Genomic DNA, 21,443 nt, shown 5'->3' with positions numbered 1-21,443 from the left:
TGAATAAATTTGACAAATTATAACTTTAGGAGTAAAAATATACTACTCTTTGAAACCCTTTCATTTTACTGGGCTGCCTTGTCTAGCCTTAATAGGAGAGGAGGTGCCTAGTCTTACTGCAACTTGACATGCCATGGTTGGTTGATACCCACTGGAGGCCTGCCCTTTTCTGAAGAGAAATGGAGGAGTGGGGAAAGGGAGGTGAGGAAGAAGGACTGGGAGGAGAGGAGGGAGGGGAAACTGCAGCCAGGATGTGAAATAAATAAATAGTTTAAAAAAGTGTTACTCCTTCACATTTTATTCAAGTCTTTATAATATAAAAATCTCATAAAAGACCCCTGCATGGTGGCACACACCTTTAATCTCAGCCTTCAGGAGGCAGAGACAGACAGATCTCTGCGTTTGAGGCCAGCCTGGTCTACAGAGTGAGTTTCAAGACAGCCACGGCTACACAGAGAAACCCTGTCTGGAAAAACAAACCAAAGCAAAACGAAACAAACTCCATAAAACACAGTGCCACTGAGTAACAAGCGGAGCTTCTATTTCCAGTCAGTTATTCACGGTGGGAGTTAAGCTGAGTGCTCTTTCTCAGGTGACAGCTAAACAGGGTTTGATGCTGGGTTTTTTGCTGATTTGCTGTAGGACATTAAGGCATTGGGAACTGAGTAAAAAGAAAACAATTTAATCCAAACAGTAGGGACCTGGTGAGATTGCTCAGCTGACCCAGGTCCTTACCACCACGCAGACACTATAGCAGGTGCGGCCCCTGCTATGAGTAAATAACTGGAGACAGTCAAGCCATGCGTGTGTCCCATGGCGTCTGGGTGCAGGCTGGGTCCCAGGGTGTTGGCTGTACTGGCTGTTTCCTCCTTTGCTGCCTTCATTCTCAGTTGGCTGTCTCTGTGTGGCAGAAAGATGGCGGCTACTGACAGTTACATGATTATACTGGCCCTTAGGACACTGGCCAGAAGAGAGTCCTGGAAGCAAAATATGGTGTGACTCTAGTAGGCAGAGGTGAGAAGATCAAGGACATCCTTGGCTGTGTGTTGAGTTCAAGGCCAGCCTGGGCAGTAGAGAAGGGATCCTATCTCAAGCAAAAGGTAGGAGGATGAGGAGAGAGAGAGAGAAGCGGGGGAGAGGATGGTAGCTTATGCCTATAATCTTGGCTTGGAAGGCTGAAGGGGGACTGAAACCAAGGACAGCATAGGCTACAAAGTGAGACTCTGTCTCAAAAACAAAACACAAATAAACCAACCAACCTTTCTTGGTAAGTCTGAGAACAGAGCTTTCCAAGGTTAGTCCTGTGCTGAGCCAAGGCTAGTCCAGTGCTGAACCTGACGGTAAAGCTAACTCCAACCATGTCAGGTTGCTGAGGCCTGCGAAATGATAGCTCGCAAAGGAAGGCTGGGAATATGAAATAAATTTTCATTAGTCCAGGAGAGGCTGTTTCCAACAATCTAAGATGATTTCAGTCCAATGCATACTTGCTGAATCGATGTAGGAAGTTATAAACCAGGGCTGCTGCAGATTACCTTAAGAGCATCTGACCTTGTATTGTAAAGAACCAATAAAACACGGCTGAAGGCAGAGACCAAGGTCAGTACTGAGAGACTATTTTAGCATGGAGGTGCTCCAGTCAAGTACAGACTGCTGAGGTTCTGGGTTCCATTTATGACACAGGAGAGGTGCAGCGCTCTGGGAGAAGTCACCTCTTTCTCCTTGGATTTAACCACCAGAAAAGCAGAGGTTTGTTCAGCATGAAGGAGAGGCAGCTCAATATGAAGGGGGCTGATACCAGCAGGAGTTCATTTAAATTGGTGGTAGTGGGGTGGGTTCCTGATCCAGGCTGCAAACGGTGGTGTCCTCCGGAGTGTGCCCCAGGCTTCCTGGTAGGCAGACGCGGCCTCCTTGTACTCCTGATAGGTATCCGGCTTCGGTACCCTAATGCACACATGCCATCAAGCACAGTTCAACTGCAGTGTTACTTAGAGCAACTGGGCAGATTCCAACAGCAGGAATGGGCAGGGCCGAGGGAGTAGTTGGCCCTCCACAGGGAATTCGTGTTAGGGCGACAAGCGCTTCAGCAGGTTAGAATCATAGAGCGCTGGGTGTGTATGACCCTGTTCAATCAGATAAAAGCTTTCTTTCCTCTGTGGTGCTGAGGCTGACAGAGTTCCATGTACACTGAACCATCCCCTTCCCCCATCACAGAGCTGTCTACCCCACCCTTCCACCAGAGGACCTAGACATGAGACCCTTCCTGGCTGTTTTTTATTATAAGAACATTAGGTAACATCTACATTCCTGCTCTGTGCTGCAGGTGGCATCCTTAGCCTCTCTGTTGAAAAGTGCCAGACACTCGGAGTAGATGTAATTCTTAGATTTTCTTTAGATAACGACCTGGACCAAAATGTGGGTGGGAGTCTGAGTCCTTGTCTTAGCCTTGAGTTCTGCCTGGCTTCCTAAGTTCGGTTTGGGCTGGAATTCTCCTGTCCGGTTAACAGCAGCTCTGGCTCTCACCCTTTCCTTCGTCCCCTTCGATACTGGAGCCAGCATTCACTCTGGGTGGGTGGGTAGCTCAGCGGTTAGAGTGCTTGCTGAGCAGCTTGGAGCCCTGGCTTTGATCCTCAGGACTGAGTAAGCCAGGTGTGGGCACATTCCGAAGGCAGAGGCAGGAGGACAGAACTGTCGGGGTCATCCTTGGCTATGTAGCTAGTTTGAGGCTAGTCTGCCTCATGAGACACTAACTCAACGGGGGGTGGGGGGGTGGGGGGGGGCTTGGTTGGTTGGTTGTTTTTTAACTTTCTAGCTTTTTTTTTTTTTTTTTGGTTTTTTGGAGACAGGGTTTCTCTATATAGCCTTGGCTGTCCTGGAACTCAACTCTATAGACCAGGCTGGCCTCGGACTCAGAAATCCGCCTGCCTCTGCCTCCCAGAGTGCTGGGATTACAGGCGTGCGCCACCACCACCCGGCAACTTTCTAGCTTATTATCCTGCCTGCCTTTAGCAAGAATCCTATTTAGTATAGGTTTACTAAGAATTACTCTAGCTAGCTTTGATCAGTTTAGCTTTTTTTCCCTACAGACCACCAAGTGGCTCAAAGCTCCACTTGTTCTTGTACTTGGGAGCTGAGCCCAGTTCTTTCCCCTCCATCTCCTCCAACGGTCTCCTTTCCCACCTTCCACAAATGTCTGAAGAAATCGTTCTTTAATACTTCTGCAGCACACACGTCTCATTCACAGGATATATTTTTTAACTAACTATTTTTATTTTATGCCTGAGTGTTTTCCTGTGTGTGTGTCTGTGCATGCTTGTGGCCCATGCTCATGGTGTCCAGAAGAGGGCGCTGGGTCCCCTAGAACTGGAGTCAGCCACCAGACAGGAGTCCTGGGACCTGGGCTCTGGAGGAGAAACAAAAGATCTTAACTACTGAGCCATCTCTTCAGCCAGACTCCTCACAGATTTTCATAAATAAAATCCGTTACTGGTTGTTAAAACCAAGTATTAACCATGTCTTGATTTACATGCAATATTTTTACTTATATTCTTCTCAGCGATCTTGTGACACGGCTAATATTACTGTTCTTACCATCGAATAATCAAGACTATGATAATCAATCTTCATCATCACCTAGGTTGGATTTGTAGTTAGAACCACCAAGGACACTAACGTCTGGGCGTGTCCATGAGGCCCCCCCCTGGCCTGGATGTGGGCAGTCACACACATGGGCTGGGCTCCCCGACAGAACAAAAAGGAGAAGCCGGGCGGACCACTATGCTCCCCTCTGCTTCCTAATTCTGACGCAGTGTAAGGAAGACACCACTTCACCTTCCTGCCTCTGTGGACTGTACCCTCCAACCAAAAAAAATTCTTCCTTAAGAGGTGCTTACCAGTTCTTTTTTTATTACAACAACAACAACAACAACAAAGATAACATACAGAGGCTTGCCTTACTAATGCAGTTTTATCCTGTTTCACTCCCCTTCTTTACTCTTATTATTTATTATTATTTTATGTGTAAGGTCGTTTATCTTGCCTGATTATCATGTGTATGCAGTGTCTGGGAGGCCAGAAAAGGGTGTCAGATTCTCTGGGATAGAGTTATAGATGGCTGTGAGTCACTATGTGGGTGCTGGGAGTTGAACCTGGGTCCTCTGCAAGAGTAGCCAGAGCTCTTCTTAGCCTCTGAGCCATCTCTCCAGCCCCTGTTTTATTATGTTAATTGTGTTTGTGTGTATGCATGTGTGTGCACACGCACATGATGGCACAGGAGTGAGGTGTGGGACAGTGGCCCCTGGGAAGGGGACCCCATGTGGGTGGACAGAGACTATGTTTCTTGCAGTAAATACTGATTTTAAGTTTTATTTTAATAATTTTTCTTGTTAGTGAAGGGGCGGATCCATGAATTTGGTAATTCTGTACTTGAGTCCCGTGCTCCTGTAGCTTACACCAGAGGCCCTGGGTCCCATCCCAGCATCACAAACTCAGCCAATCAGGCAAATGATAAAGTGAAAAATAATCAAGACCAGTGCTGCCAGCCTGGCATTTGGGATTTGGAAGCAGGTGAGCTGCTGCGGGCTGGGGCTTAAGCTGCTGTATACTGTGAGTTTCAGTTTTAGGCCACCCTGGGCAGTAAGATGCTATCTCAAATTAAGTAAATAAATGTGCAAGTAAGACTAAAACCGAGGGGCTGGAGAGATGGCTCAACGGTTGGGAGCACTGACTGCTCTTCTGAAGGTCCTGAGTTCAGGTCCCAGCAACCACATGGTGGCTCACAACCATCTGTAATGAGATCTGATGTCCTCTTCTGGAGTGTCTGAAGACAGCTACAGTGTACTTACGTATAATAAATAAATCTTAAAAAAAAAAAAAGACTAAAATGGAACGAACCTTCCTCTTACCCTTCTGTGCTTCCTGTAAGAACAGCCTCTCCTCTAACTTAGGGAAGACCCCGACACAAACCCACAGCTTCCCATCCTCTCTGGTAAGCAGTAAGTGCCCACTTGGGTAAGCCACTGAGCCTGGTGCCTTACCAGATACAAGCGAGAGCCAGAGCAGAAGTCTCTACAGACAGGAGAACAGAGGGAGGGCAACATCACCTGACGGAGTCCGGCTGCTCGTCTTCTGCAAGGCTGCTCAGCAGCTTCTGGAATGATCTAAAGAGTTCTACCTTGCTGATTCGGGATCTGTTTAGAAAAATTAAGTAAAGATCATTTCGAGCTGACTGCGTATCAGGACTCATCACAGTGCTCTGGTGTGACTGTGCCAGATGCCCCACCCCCACCCCTCTGTACCCCAGAAGAACTGTAGACTGACCTAAAATGTCTCATTGGTCTCCCCTGGCCAGACACAAAGTTGTGCTATCTTGCCCAGGCTGGTCTTAAATCATGAGCCTCGCCGGACGGTGGTGGCACACACCTGTAATCCCAGCACTCTTGGAGGCAGAGGCAGGCAGATTTCTGAGTTTGAAGCCAGACTGGTCTACAGAGTGAGTTCCAGGGCAGCCAGGGCTATACAGAGAAACCTTGTCTCCAAAAAACAAAACAAAACAAAACAAAAAACAAAACAAAACAAAAAGAATCATGAGCCTCCTGCCTCAGTTTCCCAAGTGTTAGTTAGGATCACAGGCATGAGTCTCCACAGCCTGCCTCTCTAGAGACATCTGTGTTGTGAGGAACAGCAGTGTCACTGCTGGCAAGTGACAATGCCCTGTTAGCCACACGACTGTGCATTTTCAGAACTAAATCCCACCAACCCCACTCAGGCTTTCGAGTGACTGCAACCCCAGACAACACAAGTGACCTCTTAAACCCCAAGGTACAGTCACCCATTAATAGTGAATTTTCACTACTTATTCCAAACCTGAAGAAACTATGACTACAGCCTATTAGTTTTTTGTTTCATTTTGTTTTGGAGTGGGGGGTGGTTGTTTTTTGAGACAGGGTCTCTCTGTGTAGCCCTGGCTGTCCTTTGTAGACCAGGCTGGACATGAGCTCAGAGATCTGCCTGCCCCTGCCCCCTGAGTGCTGTGATTAAAGCTCTTTTGCTGTTCTTGCAGAGGACCTGAGTTTGGTTCCCAGCACCCACACCCATCCGGTGGCTCACAACAGCCTTGTCACTCCAGCTCCAGGGAGCTGCCATCCTCGCCGGGCCTCTGCAGGCACCCGCACTTAAGTGCACATACAAAGAGAAACACACATGTATACAAATAACTAAAAGCCAAAAGTGTGTCTTCCATAGAACCTAGGAAACCTGCCCACGGTCCTGCTCTCAGGTCTCTCACCAAGTACAAAGGGCTGCAGGAAACAAAAGAAAAGAAAGCATCCATGTTTGTAACCCCTGAGTCCTTAGACAAGCAACCAAAAGGACAACCAAGCAAAGGAGAAAGTACATAAATCTGACCTCATTAAAATTTAAACTTTTGTTGGAGTTGGAGATGGCTCAGTGGTTAAGAGCACTGACTGCTCTTCAGAAGGTCCTGAGTTCAAATCCCAGCAACCACATGGTGGCTCACAACAATCCATTATGAGATCTGACACCCTCTCCTGGACTGTCTGAGGATAGCTACAGTGTACTTACCAGATAATAAATAAATAAATCTTTAAAAATAAAAAAAATAAAATTTAAAACTTTTGTGCTTTAGCCAGGCGGTGGTGGCGCATGCCTGTAATCCCAGCACTCTGGGAGGCAGAGGCAGGCGGATTTCTGAGTTCAAGGCCAGCCTGGTCTACCGAGTGAGTTCCAGGACAGCCAGGGATATACAGAGAAACCCTGTCTCGAAAAAAAAACCAAATCCAAAAAAACCAAAAAAAAAAAAAAAAAAAAAACCAACAACAACAAACTTTTGTGCTTTAAAGGGCGCTTATCAAAACAGGGAGCTGGGGAGATGGCTCAGTGGTTAAGAGCACCGGTTGCTCTTCCGAATCCTGGTTCCATTCCCGGAACTCTCAAGATGGCTCAAAACTGGCTCTAACTCCAGCTCTACTCTGACACCCTTTTCTGGCCTCTGTGAGCACTGCACACACATAGTGCCCAGACATATATGAAGGAAAAAGACTATACACATAAAGTAAAATGAATGAAATCCTTTTAAAAAAGGAAAGCGGGTTGGGTATGGTGGCACATAACTAGGTGGGAGGGTCTCTGTGAGTTCAAGGCCAGCCTGGTCCACAGAGACCTGAGTTTAGTCCTTGGGACCCACAAGGTGGAAGAGGAGAACTGAATCCCACAAAATGATCCCCCAAAATACATGAATATAACTTAAAAATTAAAAATAAGGACAAACCAATTACAAAAAGGAATTTTTGAGGGGCAAGGAATGAGAACAGATATTTTTCCAAAGAATTCTACAAACAGTTAGCAAGCACATAAAAGAGGCCTGTAGCATCAGTGATTGGGAGATGCAGGGTGAAACACGGAGCGGCCCTTCTGACGGTAATCTCAGGTGTTGGGCAGGATGTAAGGCGGCTGGAGCTCCTCTCCAGGGCCCGTGGCCATGGCAAAGCTGCTAGGAAAATGGTTCACTCATTCCTGAAAAGCTGCCCATGTGGTTACCCCATGACCCGGCTCCCCTCTCTCTCCCCAGCACCAGAAAGCTGTACCTGGCCCGAGGGCTTCCAATTTCTTTCTTTGTCATTCCTTGAGGGAAACCATTGGCTGTAACATCCAAAGGCTGCAGAGGGACAGCACTCCAGCTGATAGCTATGGAGAGAGGAATTCTGGGGTTAAAACATTCTCTACCCATAAGTCAGCGCTGCCCTCAGTCTTGGCCAGAATCTTCTCCCTGCAGTGGGCAGCAGTTACTACAGATCCAGAATGGGTCGCAGTGCTGAGTTAGCATCCACTCAGCGCTCGGCCAGGAGGGGACAACTGCACCACTCCACTCCAAGGCTGGGGCACATAGGAGAGGAAGGTCGAACGGCAGGGCTGGAACATGGGGAGACGCTGGGAAAGGTTGCTCTCTGGAGGTTTATGGCTGCCGCACAAGTGTAGCTATGGTTCCCTGCAAAAGATCCAGCTAGATGAGTCAACACTTCAACAGCAGCACTAACTGGAGTCGGGGGCTTACAAAAAGTGCAAGCAAACCCCAAACTGAAACCAAACCAATTAAACCGGGGGAGGGTGGGCGGTGGGGCGTGGATGCGGGAGAGTTCAGGTCAAAAGGAAAGATTACAAATATTTGATGAAAATAAAATATAAACGTCAAATATTTCACAAAAAATTTCTCCAATTCTCTACAGCTGCATGAAAGTTGGCTATGACATCAAAGTCAAGTTGGGTGTGATGCTTAGCTCTTCAGGCTTCCGGGACTTCATATAGGTTCACGATTATTATTATAGCTTACAATTAAATTTTTCAGTCTACTTATTTATTGGGGGAAAGGCACACACATGTCATGTGTATATGTGTCATGTGCATATGTGACGGTCAGAGGGCCAGCTAAGGGAGGTGGGCTCTGTGCTCCCACGGTGGATTCCAGGGATCAATCTGGAGTTACGAGGTTTGTTGGAAAGTGTGCCTTCACCCACTAAGCCATCTCACTGGCGCCTAGCTTACAATTTCATTGAGAATGTATTATATGTAAGGTACAGAATTATAAATTATATATAATATATATATTATATATATTTAAACAGAATCTCATAATAGCCATGATAAGCAAAATTCTAATCTGAAAATAAAGAAGGCCAAGACAGGGTACGTGACCTGTCAGGACCTCCTGGTCAGGGCACACACTGGTGGTTCCACAGTCATCCCAGGCTTCTTGATGCTGACCTGCCTAGAGCGGTCTGTGCTGCTCCAGGAAAGTCAACCTGGGTCCTTACCTGCCCCACAAGGGACAAGCCGGCCTGGACTGTCACCTCTTCTCCTGTGCACTGCACTGCGGCTGTGTTCAAACAGTAAACTCGACTGCTCTATTTTCAGTTCTTGAACTCCAAAGCCTCTGGGTAAAACCAAGGTCTCCTGACACCTAAGTATAAGGGAAAATGCATTCAGTTTAGATGTACCCAGGGGAAAAAAAAAGACTCTCAGATAGTAGCTCAGAGCCCCCAAGCCTTACAAGAGTCAAAAGCACTAGTAGCCGAGTGAGTTTGTTTACTTACTGAGGAGAGAGACAAGTAAACACGCCACAGTTTTCACAGTAAGAACTTTAAAAATAAGTCAGGTGGCATACACACTTAATCCCAGCACTCTGGAGGCTGAGGCAGGTGGAGTTCTGTGAGCTAGAGGCCAGCCTGATCTACAGAGCAAGTTCCAGGACAGCCAGGGCTACACAGAGACCTGGTCTCAAAAAAACCAAACCAAACCAAAACCAACAACACCAACAAAATAAGAAAAAAGGAAACTTTTAAATTGTATTATTTATTTATTTGAGACAGACTCCCAGGTAGCCTGAGATGGTCATGAACCTGAATTCCGGCAGAGGATGATGACCTTGGAATTCAGATCCTCCTGCCTCTCTCTGCCTCCCGAGTGCTGGGATTACAGGTGTGCACTCTGGCCTACCCTGTTCTCTGAGGTGCTGAGGATCAGACAGAGAGCCTTACCTATGCCTGCGAGCAAGCAACTTACCAATTGAACAACTGAGCAACAAACCCGCATCCCGGCAAGAATTTTATGGCTTAAAAAAGATCCCATCCTAGTCAGAAATCTAAAACTTCATTTTAGGCCTGGCGGTGGTGGCGCACGCCTATAATCCAGCACTCTGGAAGGCAGAGGCAGAGGGATTTCTGAGTTCGAGACCAGCCTGGTCAACAGAGTGAGTTCCACGACAGCCAGGGCTACACAGAGAAATCCTGTCTCAAAACAAAACAAAACAAAACACTTCATTTTGTTTTAAAAGAGTTATTTAGTATTATATGTAAGTACACTGTAGCTGTCCTCAGACACCCCATAAGAGGGGGTCAGATCTCATTATGTTTGTGAGCCACCATGTGGTTGCTGGGATCCCAACTCAGGACCATTGGAAGAGCAAGCAGTGCTCTTAACATTACTGAGCCATCTCCAAGTCCTGTTTATCTGTCTTTTTTTTTTTTTTTTTTTTTTTTTTTTTTTTTTTTGAGACAGGGTTTCTCTGTGTAGCCCTGGCTGTCCTGGAACTCACTCTGTAGACCAGGCTGGCCTCGAACTCAGAAATCCACCTGCCTCTGCCTCCCAAGAGCTGGGATTACAAGTGTGCACCACCACCGCCCGGCTTGTTTGTCTGATTTTTAAGACAGAGTCTCACATGTATCATGGCTGTCCTGGGACTCACTATGTAGACCAGGCTGGCTTTGAAGCTCACAAAGGTCCAACTACCTCTGCCTCCCTGAGTGCTGGGACTAAAGACATATGTCACCATGCCTAGAGATACACTATATTGTATTTATTTGTCTATTTATCCACTGATAAGCATTTGGGCTCCTTCTGTTGGGGGCTATTCCAAAATGCTTCTATACACAGATCTGTGTATGTTTTAATGGCAATATACATTTTCCCTTCTCTTGGGTGCTAGCCTACGAGAGCGCTAGGTTCTGTGTAGGGCCCTGCTTTTGGAGTCTGCTTCCTAGGCTGTGTCCCCAGGGTGCTTCTCTAAGTCTAATGTATTACAGCACATACCAGAGTGGCCAGGTGTATAGCCATCTCTATCCTTTTTTGAGACATGGTCTTTACTTTGCCAAAATTTAGAATCTTGCAGATGTAGCTTACATTGGCCTTGGATTCCCCTATTTTCTCTTCATGAGTACTGGGATTTGTAGCTGGTCTTGCAGCTTTGAGGTTTTTTTTTTTTTTTTTTTTTTTTTTTGTGTGTGTTTTGAGACAGGGTTTCTCTGTCCAGAGAACCAGGCTGGCCTCTAACTCAGAAATCTACCTACCTCTGCCTCCCAAGTGCTGGGATTAAAGGTGTGTGCCACCACTGCCCGGCAGAGGGTTCTTTTTCCCACCTTTTATTCCCCTGATTTCAATGCTATCACTAGAATGGAGGGAAAGAAGAACAGAGGGAGAGCGCTCTCTGAATCGAATTTCTGTCCTTTTGTTTCTTCTTTGAGCACAACTACTAGCAAACTGCAACCACCCCCTGGATGACCAATGCCCACCAACCTTGCCTGCTGCCAGGGCTCTAGCATTTATATACCCTCTGAGAAGTTCCTAGAATTCCAAATACCACATAACTGAAGAACCTATCTGCAGTTGGCAGAACCATGTCCCTGCTAGTGCGCGATTTGGACAGTCCTAAGCAGACCTGTATCCCACACCTGGGGTTAAGAGGAAAGCACATTCTTATAATGTGTTATTTCTGAGTTTTAGAAAGAAACCAAAGTCCCAAAATTGTCACTATAGGGATAAAAACTATTATTTAGTTTTTAAAAAAACTGTTTCATGTTTGCTTGCCTGCTTTTTTTCCCCCTTTCTTTTTGAGACTAGAGCTCATGTAGCCTAGGCTGGCCTCAAACTCCCTATATAGCTAAGGGTAACCTTGACCTTCTGATCTTCCTGTCTCTCCCCCCACCCCCACCAAATGCTAAGACTAGAAGTCTCTGTCTCTACTGTCATCATACAGTTTTATGTGGAGCTGATAGTTAACCTAGAGCTTCAATCAAATTCGGCAAGCACTCTTCCCACTGAGATGCATTCCCCAGCCCTGGCAATTGTTCTGCTTACTGCAGAAGAACATGGCAGAAAAATGATAATATACAGCCTTAACAAAGAGGAGAAACAGCCATGACTCAGAGGTAATTATTGACGAAGAGCCTCCTACAGCTTTCTGTGCACAGACATATTTTAAGACCAAGAAGGAGCTTACTTCATCTTCTAAACTGCTCTTTAGACATCACAAGCATCTTTCTACATTAAATATTTATCAATACTATTTTTAACCAAAAGAAGTGACTTAATTTCCAACTGTAGAGCACTTTTTTCTTTCCTTTTCTTTTAAAGTTACTGTGTATACAATGCAAACCTGAGACTTGCATGTTCTTAATTATTTCTTTAGAAAAAGTGACAAGATGTAAAACTAAAGAGTCAACGGTGTAGCCCTCTGGCTTCTTGCTCGCCTTAGGCTGCCCTCCCCCACGGCCCCTCACCTGCCAGTCAACGCTCTCCTCATGGCTTCCTGGCTGTATGGGCACTTCCCAATTACCACAGCTGACAGGTAGACGGGCTTCTCCAGGAAGTGCATTAGCAGTGCGCCCTGGCATCCGAGGACATTCCACCTTGCCATCTTGTCACTGCAGGACATGGAGCATGTCCTGTCTCCCCTGCCGGGCTTTACACGAAGTAGCCCTACCTGGTGGTAGGCGGCACCTGGCTCTCTCAAGTCTCCAGTCTCTCCAGGAACACACTTGGCTCCCGTTCTATGCACATCCACCACTTTGAAGCTACTTGAAGCTATTCCATTGGCAGCCTCCAGCTCCTCCTTGGCGAGCTCAGAACTGCTGACATCAGAACTGCTGACATCTGGTTTGACTGGACCACTTTCCTGTGTCCCATGGTGAGCTATGCAATTGGAGGGCAACCTGCCAGGTGTTCCCAGCCTCATCTTCTTGGCTGCAGGACTGTCAGGGTCTTCACAGTTCCTTTTACTTTTAAAATCCTCTAGACTCTCAGTCCCTTCTACAGGTGAGTTGTTGGCCCAATTTCTGATGACAGGACAGCAAGGTTGTTCTTCAAACTCAAGCATCGGAATGATGGAGGCATCCCCACCTGCACGAGAAGGAACCTGTGAACCAATAATTCTCAGGATGAGTCTCCCCGACCAGTGACATTAATGTCCCTTACGAGTTAGAAATGCAAATTGTGAAGCTGGAGAGATAGCTCAGCAGCCCAGTGATTACCTGGCATGCAGGAGATTCTGAATTCTGCATGCACGTGTGTACGTGTGTGTGTGTTGTCTTTGGTGTGTAGCAAATTATTGGGACCTAATATATACATGCTGAATTAGAAACTTTGAAGGTGAGACCCAGAAGTCTGTTTAATAAGCTGAGTAAGCCATTCTGATGCAAGCTTAAAGAATCATGGTCTTGGGGGCTGGAGAGATGGCTCAGCGGTTAAGAGCACTGACTACCTTTCCGAAGGTCCTGAGTTCAAATCCCAGCACCCACATGGTGGCTCACAACCATCCGTAATGAGATCTGACACCCTCTTCTGGGGTGTCTGAAGACAGCGACAGTGTACTTACATAATTAATTAATAAATCTTTAGAAAAAAAAAAAAGAATCATGGTCTTAAAACAAAGTCCTTTGCTTTCCCTGCTGAACCTAGATGAATTAAGCTTCAAAGTGGTGGATATGTATAGAACGAGAGCCAAGTGTGTTCCTGGAGAGACTGGAGACAGGTGACAAGCCTTGATAAAACAGAGGCCTAAGGGGCAGAAGGACTGGTCTTGATTGCAACCACCATTAAAAAAAGGAAAAAAATAAATACAAACCCCAAACCACATGCTTATACGTAGGTATGCACAAGGCCTGGCACATGTGTGGAGGTCAAAGGACAACTGCAGGTGCCAGTCCCCACCCTCCTCTTTGTCTGAAACAGGATCCTGTCCCTTGCTGCATACACCAGCAATCCACTTTGTCATAGGAGTGCTGGGATTCTAGGCATGACCTAATGTGTCTGGCTTTATGGGGGTTCTAGAGATTCAAACTCGGGCTGAATGGTTGGTGGCCAACATTTCACACGGAGACCTCCACGGACACTCTTCTTTCCTCAATAATAAATGAACCCTAGGGCTGGGGCTGGTGGGGGGGCGCGCTCAGTGGTTAAGAGTGCTTGCTGTTAGCCGATCAGTGGTGGCGCATGCCTGTAATCCCAGCACTCTGGGAGGCAGAGGTAGGCAGACTTCTGAGTTCCAGGCCAGCCTGGTCTACAAAGTGAGTTCCAGGACAGCCAGGGCTAAACAGAGAAACCCTGTCTCGAAAAAAAACCAAAATCCAAAAAAGAGTGCTTGCTGTTCTTTGGTGGACCCAGATTCAGTTCCCATCACCCATATCAGGTGGTTCATAATTTGTAACTCCGGTTCCAGGAGATCTGACAACCTGTGTCTGCTGGCACTTGTATGCAGGTGGTACAATATAAACACCCACATAATCACAATGTAAGTAACAATAAGTAAATACATCTTTAAAAATTAACAATATATACACATGTAAACAAACACATGTGGCAGGACAGCGAGGTGCATGTGCTCAAATCCGAATCAAAGTCTCTGAGGTCTTGATGAAGCTCTTTCCTAGACCCTGTGAGTTACAACTTCTCCATGAGAGAACTGTGGAAAAGGGAACATTTAAACAAACATTTCAAGGAATTTCTACCACAAGGAAGTTTTAGAAACACTGCTTCAGACCAGAGTTTCTCAGTTTCTATACCCATGAAATTTTTGTTCATTTTCTTTTCTGAGGTAAGGCCTTCTGTAACTTGGACTGGCCTCAAACTGGCAAGCACTTTACCACCCAGTTACAGTTCCCCACCTGACAACTACTGATTTACAATGAGCAAGATTTCCCAAGGGCATTTGTGGCCTGAGAGCCTGTAAGATGCCTTGGAAAATAGTAGTGGCTTATTTCACGGCTGAGTAAATTTGACAAACATTAATCATAAATCCTCATCTTGGGGACTTTATGCTGTATATTCTTACAGAAAAGACCCACAATAAACTGCAAAGTCCAGTCCACACCAGTGTTTCTAAAGGCTCTGGAGTTTCCCTGTGCTGGTTTAGAGTGCTCATCTATTTTCTGTGCCCAGGGGAACCAAAGGAAACCTGAGGTCAGGGGAAAGCGCAGCATTCCCTTGAGAGGGAAGCTCTTTCTTCAAACACCAGCCTTTCCAGTGTGCAAAGTACACTTGTAGTCTTTATAACCAGAGAGTGGCAAAGACAAGAGGGGCACGGAAGGAGAAATGTGGCAGGACGGGCTGCCTGGCTGACTTCCAGAGCCCTCACAAGGTGACAGCAACTCTGGAGAATCCACTAGGTTCCACCTCCTTCTCTGTAGGCTCAGAGATGTGATCTTGACAGAAGGCCTGCGTGCAAGACGCTGACTCACACCAATAAAACAGGGAGGCAAGAGTCTAAAGTCGCTACCCACGGCCCACATTGTTCGCTAGGAATGAGAAGTAAACCTCAGAGGAGCCAGAGTCACATCTGCCAGGCAGCGTGCTTGCTTCCTACAGATAAGCCACAGCTGCAGGGGGCGGGAGGAGCACCACAGTGTAAGATTATTTATGAACGAAGGGAGCTGTGCCAGTGGTTGAAAATGTTTTTCCAACAAAACAATTTCCAGAGACTTTAAGATCAACAGAGGACCTCCAACTTCTTATTTAAGATCTTAAAAAGCAAAATAAAATCCAATTTTCACAATTAACGAAAGGAAGAAAGAACCTAGCCCCCTAACCCCCCAGCTGTTCTTTCTCCCACTTTTCAGCAGAGTCACCATTCCAAAGCTCCGAGGATTACCCAGAAGTCATCTTTGCCTTCATCCTTCATAAGCAATCACAAAGTCAGTCACTGTCCTCTGAAGTTCTCTTACATTTATTCAATTGTCTACATCTTATTAATGACCTCTGCCCTCCCCAAATCACCACTCTCTCACTTAAAAAAAGATTCTAAGAACCTTTGCATCTGAATTACCTACCACACTACTACACAGTCTTGAGTTTTCTGGCTCTGCAAGACACTCACAGAGCAACATGCCCCTGCATCCCCTGGTCTGTAGTCCCTCAGCAGGCTGGCATCCTGGATATACCCTCCAGGTCTTAACTCTTGCTAAGCAAGCACTTTGTCACCGAGTCCTCTTCCTAGACCCTCATTTATTGCTTTATACTCAGTGTCCCTATTGTGTCCAGTATTAGAGAATACCCGTTCATGACAGGAATGGTGGCTCACTTCTGTAACCTCAGCGGGTCAAGCCTGGTCTAACAGCAGGACTGTGCCAAAAATACAAACAACCCCGGGGGGGGGTGTGGAGCATGCCTGCATTCCCTGCGCTTGGGAGACTGAGGCAGGAAGATGGCTGAAGTTTAAGATCAGCCAGGACAACTTAGCAAAACCCGTGTCAGGCCAGTAACAGGGCTCAGAACATACCGGTGCTTGCTGCCAAGGCTAATGACCTGAGTTCCATTTCCAGAACCCGTGGTGGGAGCAGAGAACTAATAACTACAAGTGGTCTTCCGACCTCCATGTGTATACAATGGCACATATACACAAACAGTCTTTCTAAATATATGTTTTTAAAAAGTCTGAAAAAAGAGAAATATATATATTTGTTCAAGATTAGTTACTGCTTTGGAGCTCCAATAACTATATTGTACTTTGCAGGGGTTAAGCTTACAGATGCCCAGTCTTGACTTTGAGAACTAACAGTATATATAAGACTCCACTTTTCCCCAGAAACAACGTGACTATGTATATAGATAGTCACCGCCATTAGTTTCTGCTGTTTTCAGCCAGAATTACCTTTGGAGAAACAGCTCTATGAGTGAGACAAGCACCGGGAAGCAGGCAACGCAACATTACTCCCAAGGCGTGACTATACTTACAGGGTGTGTGGCTAGAGAAAAACACAAAGGACAGGCCAGGTCTGATCCTCCACAGCCCTCTTTGAGTCCCTGGAACAAAGATGCTATCCTCTTTCAGGACGGCCGCCAAGTGGAGCTGATGGAGAAGGTATCTGAGGGGTACAAGATGCCAGAATGAACAGGTAGGCTGTGACGTAGCTCAGGGACCTGACTTGCTGAGGGCCTGGCATATGCGACAGACAGCCCCTGGCTTGATTCCCAGCACTAGAAAATTAGTTAAATGGAGAAAGAAAGAATTAACAGCACACTTCTGTGGTTAAGAGCTCTCTGTTGGGTAAACCGCAGGAGAGGGTTACAATAGAACGAGACTGGTCATGATCAGGCATTATGGGAATGATAGACAGGAGTCCTTTGTAGAGGCGAGGAAGATCTCAGGCTTCACCCTGATCTCCTGAGGTCAGAATCTCTGCGGGAGGCTAGTGATCCTCTCCACTCCCATCCCAGTGCTGGGTTTGAACCCAGAAGCCTGATGTGCCAGGCAAGCGCCCCATTACTAAGCTTATGCCCAGCCCCAGAAACCTGGGTTTTAGCAGAGGATTCTGAGGCATACCCAAGTTTGAGAACCACCAACCTGGACCCTGGTAGTTTTGTGAGACATGATCTGCATTAGCTTACTAGAAATGCAGACCCCACCCCTTGACATGGCCAACCAAGACTAGGGAGTGTGGCTTTACCTCTGGAAACTCCTTCTGGCTATGATCTCAGCGTGGCTGTCATTGAGGATGTCCCCTGTGGCAAAGACAGGACATATACTGTAAGTGAAGACATGGGACCTGGAGAGCCTGGAAGAAGAACATACAGCAGCATCCCCACGCCAGCACTCAGGACGACCATGTTACCTCTTCGAGGGCTCTGAGATTGAGTTTCTCAACATATGGGACCATAAAATCCTTTGTATAGGGGGAAAGCCTATAGAATATAGGATGAAGTGGGTGTGATAGTGCATGTCTTTAATCCTAGCGTTTGGGAGGCAGAGGCTGGTGGATCTCTATGAGTCTGAGGCCAGCCTGGTTTATACAGGGAGTTCTAGGCCTGCCAGAGCTACACAGAAAGACTTTGTCTCAAACAAACGAACAAATAAACCAATAAAAATATATAGGATCCTTTACCCACAAGATATCAAGAATACTTCTGCCCATGTGGTGATAACCAAAATACTTCTGGACAATGACAAAGATACCTTGGGTACAAAATTGCCACTGGTTGCTGGGTCCATGGTGGTATATATAATCCCTGGTTTAGACAGGAATACCATGAGTTCGAGACCAGTCTGAACAACATAGCAATTTAGAGGCCAGAGGACAATTCACAGCTTTCCTCTTCTACCAGGTGGACTCAGAATCAAACTTGCCTTGAGGCTTCGAGGAGGGCAGCAATTTCCCGTGAAGCTCTGGCTGGCCTCGGGCTCATTAGAACACCACAGGAATCCACCAGTCTTGGCTTCACCGGTGCTGGGCTTAAAACCATGTACCGCCAACCCTGACACTTGCTCTATTTTTTTTGACATGGGGTTTCACTAAGTTAGTTAAGTTCTTCTTTAACTCCACCTGTGGCCCAAACAGGCCTTGAAATTTAGATCCTCCTCCTCCTCTGCTTCCCAAGCCACTGAGATTGCAGGCTGTGCCACCTGGCTACAGAAATCTTCTATCTGTAAGTCAGGGATGGAGATTTCTTACACTATGGTATCATATTCACACTCATGGTGAGACATTTCCATGGTGGGTGTGACATAGTCCTCGAATACAGGAGACATGGCTAGGAGAACAGAAGGGACTTCAGCAGTCTTGCTGATGCCGAAGGTCTATTTAATTCAAGGTTGCTTTCTGGGCCTCAGAAGCCACCGAGGCTGCTCCTTCTCCCTGCTCTTAAGCCCGACTGCCTTCCAGATATAGTGTGGAATGACTAAACTCAGGAACCTTTGGTTCAAACATGAGAATGCTGACTGCCTTTTAGAAGTGGGCTCTTGGGGATTTTCACTCCGATTCCTTTCCTTTTTTTCTGAGGCAGAGAATTTACTATGCTGGTTTGGAACTTCTTGCCGCAGCATCTAGTGGGGGGTTTACAGGGATGCACCACCATGTTCAGCTCTGAATTCTCATGGTCAGCTGGGAGGTGGTGGTGCACACCTTTAGTCCCAGTGCTTGGGATGCAGAAGCAGGTGGGTGAGCTCTGTGAGTTCAAGGCCAGCCTGGTCTATGGAGTTCCAGGACTGCCAAGGCTACACAAAGAATCCCCGTCTTGAAAAACAACAACAAACTAAAGAACGGTCTTCTAATTCCGGGGACAATCAGTAGTAAATGAGGGGCCAGCCGCTCCAACCAGTATGGCCCCACTTCCTCGACAAGGTCAAAATAGACCTAGCACAGAGTCAACTGTTTAGAGCCCGGTCTTTGCTTACCGCTCTCTCTCATCTTGGACTGGCCTATGCATTTTGTTCCTGTTCCCATTGAAACGACTTCCTTTATCACTGAGAGGAAAAGAAAAAAAAAACAACAAAATCATTCATTGAGTAAGTGAACTCTCCGAGGCTGAAGGCTTCCTAGTGTTCGAGTTTAATAAGTTCACATTCCTCCATTCTCTGGAGGATTCCCACTGGTGGATTCAACCTGGGACTGTAGTTCCCTGGGGGTGGTTTGTCGCCACCAGAAGTACTGCGCCACCTGGTGGCCAAAATGGGAAAACACCTAACATTACAGTTCGCATCCCGCCCAGTTAAGTTCTGTGGTTGCTGAGGAGGAGAAAGGGTATCTCTCACCTTGCACTTCCTTATCAGGGGTGTCACAAGCTTGGTTGGATGGAGACTGTACCTTCACCACAGCTGCCAACAAAGTCCACTCCCGGTTTGGCTCAGGCTTCCCCTGCTTGGGCAGTCTGACATAGTGTGCATAGCACAGCTGAGCGATCTCATCGGCGGTCCACATGGTCGTAGAGCTGGAGCTGAGGCTATGATAGAAAGCCCAAACCATCAGAGCAGAAAGGAAAACTAGCATAGTACAATAGAGCCTCACTCCAGTGCTCACACCGTCTCTAACTAAGACTAAGGTTTTTTTCTTACTCAGACTAAGGTTTTTTTCTTGCTCAGACTAAGGTTTTTTTCTTACTAATCTCCCTCCTCTCCCACCTTTAATAAAGAAAAGAACGAGGCCCAGAAGACAAGCTATTTCTTCAAGATCAACACCAATTATAAGTTAATGTGACTTTACTATGTCTTACACTGTCCTCTTGGATTTCAGCTCGCTTTGGGCAGATCGGCACCCTACAAGGTTCCTTTTGGGACAAATATTCTTTTCCTCCTTTTCCAAACAGAAGAGTGAATCTACCTCCAGCAAGTTTCCAAAGTCTCTCATGGAAAGCTCTTACAACAGTTGTGTTTAAGGGTGTGGGCATGGAGTTATACTTTCTAGGTTTCAATTTCAGTTTTAACACATTAACTATGTGATTCCTGGGTAAATTAGTTTTCACATCTGTTAAAACATGACTAATTGTACTTAATGTTTTTATTTTTTCTAGACAGGGTTTTTCTGTGTAACAGCCCAGGCTGTCCTAGGACTTGCTCTGTAGACCTGGGTGCCCTGGAACTCACAGAGATCGCCTGCCTCTACCTCCTCAGTGCTAGGATTAAAGGCATGTGCCACCTGGCTAGTATCTAATGTATCTTATACTACTTATAAAAGCAAATGTCTGTAACAATGTCAACTGTGGTTAGCATTAAGAAAATGCAGCATCTGGTGATCTGGGAAATTGGAATTGGTGGGGGAGAGAAGCAATGTAATAATGGGGACATGAAGCCATTTACAATCCAATAGAACATTAAGCAGATCAGATCGGAAAGAGGCCTGCGAAGGTTGGCAGCGATTCTCCCACTCTTGGCTGTTAATGCTCACTGGATATATCTCGACTTCAATCGATTATATAAAAAGCTTTTGAGATGAGCTCATACGATGGCTAGACACAGCAGAGCATTTGTAGAATAAACAGAGTAGTTTTTACTGAGCTCTGATGCAATGTTTTGGCAAGGTATTTCAAAGATTTCTGCAAAATGCAGGCACATTTTGCAGTAAACGGTAATGATTATTCTGGCAGGGACTGACGAAGATTGTTACTTTAAAGTCTAACACAGAGTCTTGTGTTTCTAGGAGCACAAGAATGAGGAATCCCAGAATCCTGTTAGTTCCAGGCAGGCATCACAGAACAGTTTATTTATTTTATGAGGGTAGACACCCGCCAGTAAATTCGAGGTGCACCTTACAAACTACAAAACAAGGGGACGAAGCAGTCCAAACGACATCATACCATTCAGGTAGCTGACAAAAGGACCACGCAGTTGTTGAACGTTTCGATAATTTGGGTCCGCTGTAATTCATCTCTACAACCCCTATTTAAAGACCTTGAAGGACTCCTTCATACGAAACAGCTCAAACAGGCAGGTATTGCTTTGGCTAAAAATAACAGTCGCAATGGCTGGAAAACCCCACTTCTTTTCCCACCCTTCCTACCCCGGGTGGGACTCGGCAGGGCTGGAGCGCCAAGCAGGGCTAAGACCCCTCCCCGCGGGAGCAGTGGACACGAGTCCTCACAGTCCCCCCCTCCCCCCCCCCAACACACACACAAGGCCAACTGTGTAGACCTAACCCCGAGACGCCGATCCGGAGTCCCTCACACCCTATTAACCACGCGCTGCACCCTCCACCGCTTCCTCCACGCGACACCCCTCTAGCGCCACGCTCTTCGCAGAACCCGGTTGCACAGCGGAAGTGACGCCCTAAAGGAACGCTTCGGTCAAGCTCCGCCCGCAAAGCACGCTGGTCTTTGTAGTCTGTGGGAACGGAGCAAAGGCTGCTAGGTTCTTTTGACAAAAATACGAAGGGAGGAAGCTGCCTCCACAACCCAGA

General features: G+C 46.6%; 1 protein-coding gene across 6 annotated transcripts; it reads right to left on the bottom strand.

Annotated features, from left to right (window-relative positions):
• Positions 1–270: 270 nt before the first annotated feature.
• Adat1 (adenosine deaminase tRNA specific 1) lies at positions 271–21,300 on the bottom strand. 6 transcript variants are annotated; one of them, XM_052166838.1, is made up of 10 exons: positions 21,184–21,300; positions 19,307–19,494; positions 18,950–19,018; positions 17,226–17,280; positions 16,513–16,643; positions 12,066–12,684; positions 8,826–8,971; positions 7,602–7,701; positions 5,100–5,186; positions 271–1,941 (listed from the first exon to the last, which is right to left on the bottom strand). In XM_052166838.1, the coding sequence occupies exons 2-10, from the start codon at positions 19,470–19,472 to the stop codon at positions 1,806–1,808; spliced, it is 1,509 nt and encodes a 502-aa protein (XP_052022798.1). In that variant the 5' UTR covers positions 19,473–19,494; positions 21,184–21,300; the 3' UTR covers positions 271–1,805. The 6 variants fall into 6 exon arrangements, with proteins under 6 accessions (XP_052022798.1, XP_052022801.1, XP_052022802.1 ...); XM_052166841.1 differs by lacking the exon at positions 21,184–21,300 and having other exon boundaries at positions 19,359–19,447; XM_052166840.1 differs by lacking the exons at positions 271–1,941; positions 5,100–5,186 and adding an exon at positions 7,366–7,504.
• Between the last annotated feature and the right edge of the window lie 143 nt (positions 21,301–21,443).

Source organism: Apodemus sylvaticus, chromosome 21 (assembly GCF_947179515.1).
Source record: "Apodemus sylvaticus chromosome 21, mApoSyl1.1, whole genome shotgun sequence".
Lineage (NCBI taxonomy): Eukaryota > Metazoa > Chordata > Mammalia > Rodentia > Muridae > Apodemus > Apodemus sylvaticus.
This window is presented reverse-complemented; position numbering and strand designations above follow the sequence as displayed.